This window comes from Mus caroli, chromosome 12, assembly GCF_900094665.2.
Source record: "Mus caroli chromosome 12, CAROLI_EIJ_v1.1, whole genome shotgun sequence".
NCBI lineage: Eukaryota > Metazoa > Chordata > Mammalia > Rodentia > Muridae > Mus > Mus caroli.
The window spans coordinates 1,562,851-1,567,602 of record NC_034581.1 but is presented as its reverse complement, the minus strand read 5'-3'; the positions used below and the strand labels follow the sequence as shown (position 1 = coordinate 1,567,602).

The window sequence follows — 4,752 nt, the reverse complement described above, 5'->3', positions numbered from 1 at the left end:
ACAGTGTGTGGGTTCCACAATGCTATTAGTGATGAAGTCCTGGTACAGTGTGTGGGTTCCACAATGCTGTTTATGATGAAGTCCTGGTACAGTGCATGGATACCACAATGCTGTTTGTGATGAAGTCCTGGTACAGTGCGTGGGTTCCACATTTTACTGCAGCAGTGGATGGACACTGGAACTGTTTCTAGGGTTTTGTTATGAACTTTGCTCTCAGGAACATTTGTGTATAATTTTTAGTTTGGACATGTTTTCAGTTCTCTTGTAACTCACTGGCTTGGACTCACTGGGTCAAATAACTCTATACATAACTTTTTGGGAAACCAGCAAATAGATTCCCCACAGCAGCTGTGCCATTTCACTATAAAGTCCCAGCAATGTATGATGGCTCTAATTTCTCCACTACTTGAAGTTTATTGGATTTCTTGTATCTGTTGGCTTACAGGTTCCAAAATGCCCTTCTTTCAGGTATTCTTTCTTTCCCTCCCTTGGCACCCCCACTTTTGTCTCTCGGACAAGGTCTCTGTTGTCTCTGCTGTCCTCAAATTCTAGTCCTCCTGCCTCAGCCTTCTTGGGGCTGGGTTTCCAGGCACATGTCGCTAAGTCTGGGTCTGAAGTGAATTATTCCTAATGCTATACTTTCACATTTACTGATTCTTATTTATGTCATCTCCAATCTTCTGATAATCTCATTGAAATTTGTTTCTTTGTAAAATTTAAGAGCTGGATTTTTCCACTGTTTTTTTTTTTTTCTTCTTGCTTCTGTTTGTTTGCTAAGTCTGTCTATTCATTGTTAGCATTTAAAAAAAAATCCCTCTCCACTTTTCTCTTTGGATAGGACCTCACTGTATTGCATAGCCTGGTCTTCAATCTTTTGTCTTCCTGTATCAGCCTCCCTAGTACGTAGAGTAACCAGAATTAGGGCTTGTGTCTGAAGCTGTACTCCCGAAGTCTTTATCTTTCAGTTACAAGATATGGACCATCCCAGTTTCTGCTGATTTTTTTTCTTACGTATGGGTCACATTTTCCTTTTCCTCTGTGTATAGTAATCTTAGATTCTATTTTAGACATTATGAATGGTAGTCATTATTTATACAAGACCTGGCTTCTTTTATGTCATAAAGAATATTGAATGTACCAGGTAATTGACTTTGCAGAGTGCAGGCTCTAAACTTTGTCAGTTAGCAGCCGCTGAGACCACTTTACTTTTCTTAGGCTTTAGTTGGGCTGCATCAAGCCCTGTCCACAGACAGTTCAAGTGGTTCAGTGGGAGAGCATTTGCTTAGCATGAATCAGGGTTATCTCCACCACTGTTAGGGAAAAAAGCCTACCATAATTGCCATAACTGCCATGAGCTTTGCTTTCTAATTCCTCAACGAGTGAGATCATATGTGTGTGAGGTTTAGCTACCTTCACTAGCTCTGGTTGAAACAAGAAGATGGAGCCTTTTGGTCATTCTCCAGTGTCTTCAGATTTTCAGATTGCTCTCTCTCTCTCTCTCTCTCTCTCTCTCTCTCTCTCTCTCTATATATATATATATATATATATATATATATATATATATACAGACACACACACACACATATATAAATTTTTTTTGGTCTGGAGCTACAATATTAATCCACTATCAATCTTACTTGAGGACAGCAGTCTTGTCATAATCAGCAACTTTCTGTGCAAAAGGAGGAAAGAAAATAAATAAATAAATTGTGAAGTCAAGGGCATGGGTTCACACCTGTAATCCTTGCACTTAGGAGGTTACGGCAGGGGATCACAAGTCTGAGACTCCTGAGCAAGTTTTAGGACATGTTATAAATACATAGCCAGATCCTGTTCCCTCAAAAATATTAGACACACATTTGAGTTTGAATTGTCGTCCAGTGGGTGTGGGTGTGCACTTCTTTAATCCCAGTACTCAGGAGGGAGAGGCAGGTGGATCTCTGTGAATTTGAGGCCAGCCTGGGGTACACAGTGAGTTCCAGACCAGCCAGGGCTATATATTGAGACCCTGACTCAAAATCAAACAACAGCAAAACTCCATTAAATCTACACAAAAATACATAAATTTACTAGGTGATTATAAGATCTTCACGAATGATAAATGTATTTATTCATTTATTTGGTATATTTATGTCCCTACTGCCTTTGAGAAAAAAATTTTCAGTCTATTAAGCAACTGGTCAGTTGTCATGGAAAATTAGTTAAGGAATATAAGATGGACTAGGTTGGTGGCACAGGTCTATACTCCCAGCACTTGGGTGACAAGGAATGGATTGATACTAGTTTGAAGTCAGCCTGGGCTACATTATAAGATCCTGTCTTAAAACAATGTAGGAAGACTTTAAGGACAAATGTTTTTGTATTTCAATACTCTATTCTTAAACTTTATAAAGATCCAGCCACATTTTAATAATACTTTTACATTTCATGTAATTTTGTAGATAAAAATCCATAATGCAATTTATCCATGATCCTTACATTTCAGTTTTTAAAAAGCAACCTCAAAAACAAATCAACAGGCAAATTTATAATCAAAACGTAAGCAGGGGAGTATGACATGGAATGCACCCACCTTGTGCTGTTATATCTCGGTGTTTGTTTCTAGGTCTAGCTTTGCCTAAGGTGGTGCTAAGCTGGCATAGCCTTACATTAAATGTACAGCATTCATTAGTCTGTCTTATAGTTAAGATGCCTCAAATAGAGGCCTGTGCATATCTGTCTTAGCCCAGGAAGGTGAAAACATTTCATCAGGTATGGGAGAAGATGGTTCTAACTGACACGGCTCTGGGAAAGTCATTTGACTGTCCTTGGACAGAAAACATCTGTGAGGTGAATTATTTCTTACCTTGGAATGAACTGTAACCAAGAGCGGAAAGATCAAAATAGTATTTGAAAAAGTGCTCAGTGATAAAGAAAATTGGATTTACAGAGAACGCTTCAGGGATATGCCTGTCACATAAAAGTATGATAAGCACAGATAATGCTAATGATCTTTTAAGATTTGATTTTTGGACTAATTCTTTTCCTGTAGGCTTTAGCTAAAGAAGATACTGATGCAGCTGTTCAATCAATTTTATATAGAGAAAATTATATAATGAAGGTAAGAATTGGCTACAAAATGCATCTTAAATATTTTTTTCACTTTCAATGTAGTATTTACTGAAGAATTTTGAGTAAAGTTCAAAGTTTTAGATAATATGGAAAATAAAACTGAAAGTGCTCATTAGCACTTGGGATTAAGTGGAGGACAGCTTGGAGGGTGTGCTAGTGATTGCCAGGCTCCTGAACTTCAGAGGACTTCTTCAACACTTCACAGGCAGGAATATGCACAGCACATAAATGCAAACATAAAATAAGTTTTCTAGACTGACTTCACTTACAATGTATACTATATTGCTTGTGTTGTTTCTCTTCCCAATGTGTAGTATATTTAATTTATTTTGTTTAAATAAAACTTTTATTTTAAATTGTTATTTTTAAAAGATTTATTTATTTATTTTATATGAGTACACTGTCACTGTCTTCAGACACACCATGAAAAGGCATCAGATTCCACTACAGATGGTTGTGAGCCACCATGTAGTTGCTGTGATTTGAACTCAGGACCTCTGGAAGAGTAGTCAGTGCTCTTAACCCCTGAGCCATCTCTGCAGCTCCTTATTTTTATTATTATAGATGTGTACATATGTACGATATGTGTGTATGAACACGCATGCTACAGCATACATGTAGAGGTCAGAGGACAACTTTGTGGAATTTGTTCTCTTCTTTACCTTTATATGGGTTCTAGGATCACATTCAGGTGGCCGTGCTTGAGTGACAAGTGTCTTTATCGGCTGAGTCATCTCACGGCCCCGTGTATTTGTTATCAGGAAGCGTGGGCATGTTGCCTCCGTTGTCCATGTAGCCTTGGTTTTGGCAGTATGTGCCAAATGGAGGAAGGTAAAGGGTGAATGAATGGGTCGTTCTGAGGAGTAATCGAATCTTACACAGTTTTGGGATATAAAAGCTCAGGAAGAGATGTTTGTCTTTCTGTCACTGTTTACTAGGAACTAGATAAGTATTTACATCATCAAGACTTCTTAAACACAAGAAGAAAAGAGATGCTGTATAAAAAGTGGGTTGAACGTGTGGCAGATCCTCTCCAGAAGAAAATTATAGAAAAAGTTCATTCACATAAGAACATTAAAAAGAGGAGACGTCAAGAATTAGACAATTTTTTGAAACATTCAAATAAGAAGGTACTAAGAGATTGTTTTATACTTTTTATACTGGTTTTAAAAATCAAGGTTATCTTTCTTCACTTCCTCTTTAGTTATCTAAATAGTCTGCCTCTTTCTCTTCTATTAATATCCGATCTATACTCTAATATATAGTATATTCTTTTACAAATTAAATTGTATTGATTGATTCATGTACCTCCTCTGTGTGTGCATGTGTGTGTGGGTGCACGTGTGTGTGTGGGTGCACGTGTGTGTGTGTGTGTGTGTGTGCTTATGTTCATGAGCTTGCAGGAAAGTCAAAGTTCTTTCCATTGTGTTAGTTCTGGGGATTGAACAGAGGTCGTCCGTCTGGTAGTAAAGGGTCTTTACCTACTGAGCCATCTTCTGTATGAAGGGATGTTATTGATGCTGCTGTTTTACAGCATAAGACTGGAACTGTAGCCGGGCGTGGTGGCGCACGCCTTTAATCCCAGCACTCGGGAGGCAGAGGCAGGCGGATTTCTGAGTTCGAGGCCAGCCTGGTCTACAA

At 38.3% G+C, this 4,752-nt stretch overlaps 1 protein-coding gene across 3 annotated transcripts in view; it reads left to right on the top strand.

Annotated features, from left to right (window-relative positions):
* LOC110307434 (protein FAM228B) overlaps positions 1-4,752 on the top strand; it is a 31,422-nt gene that overhangs the window by 2,987 nt on the left and 23,683 nt on the right. For all 3 annotated transcript variants that reach the window (XM_021179673.2, XM_021179675.2, XM_021179674.1), the window contains exons 3-4: positions 3,032-3,100; positions 4,050-4,241. In XM_021179673.2, the coding sequence (XP_021035332.1) occupies positions 3,032-3,100; positions 4,050-4,241 (261 nt within the window). The remainder of the gene's footprint in view (positions 1-3,031; positions 3,101-4,049; positions 4,242-4,752) is intronic.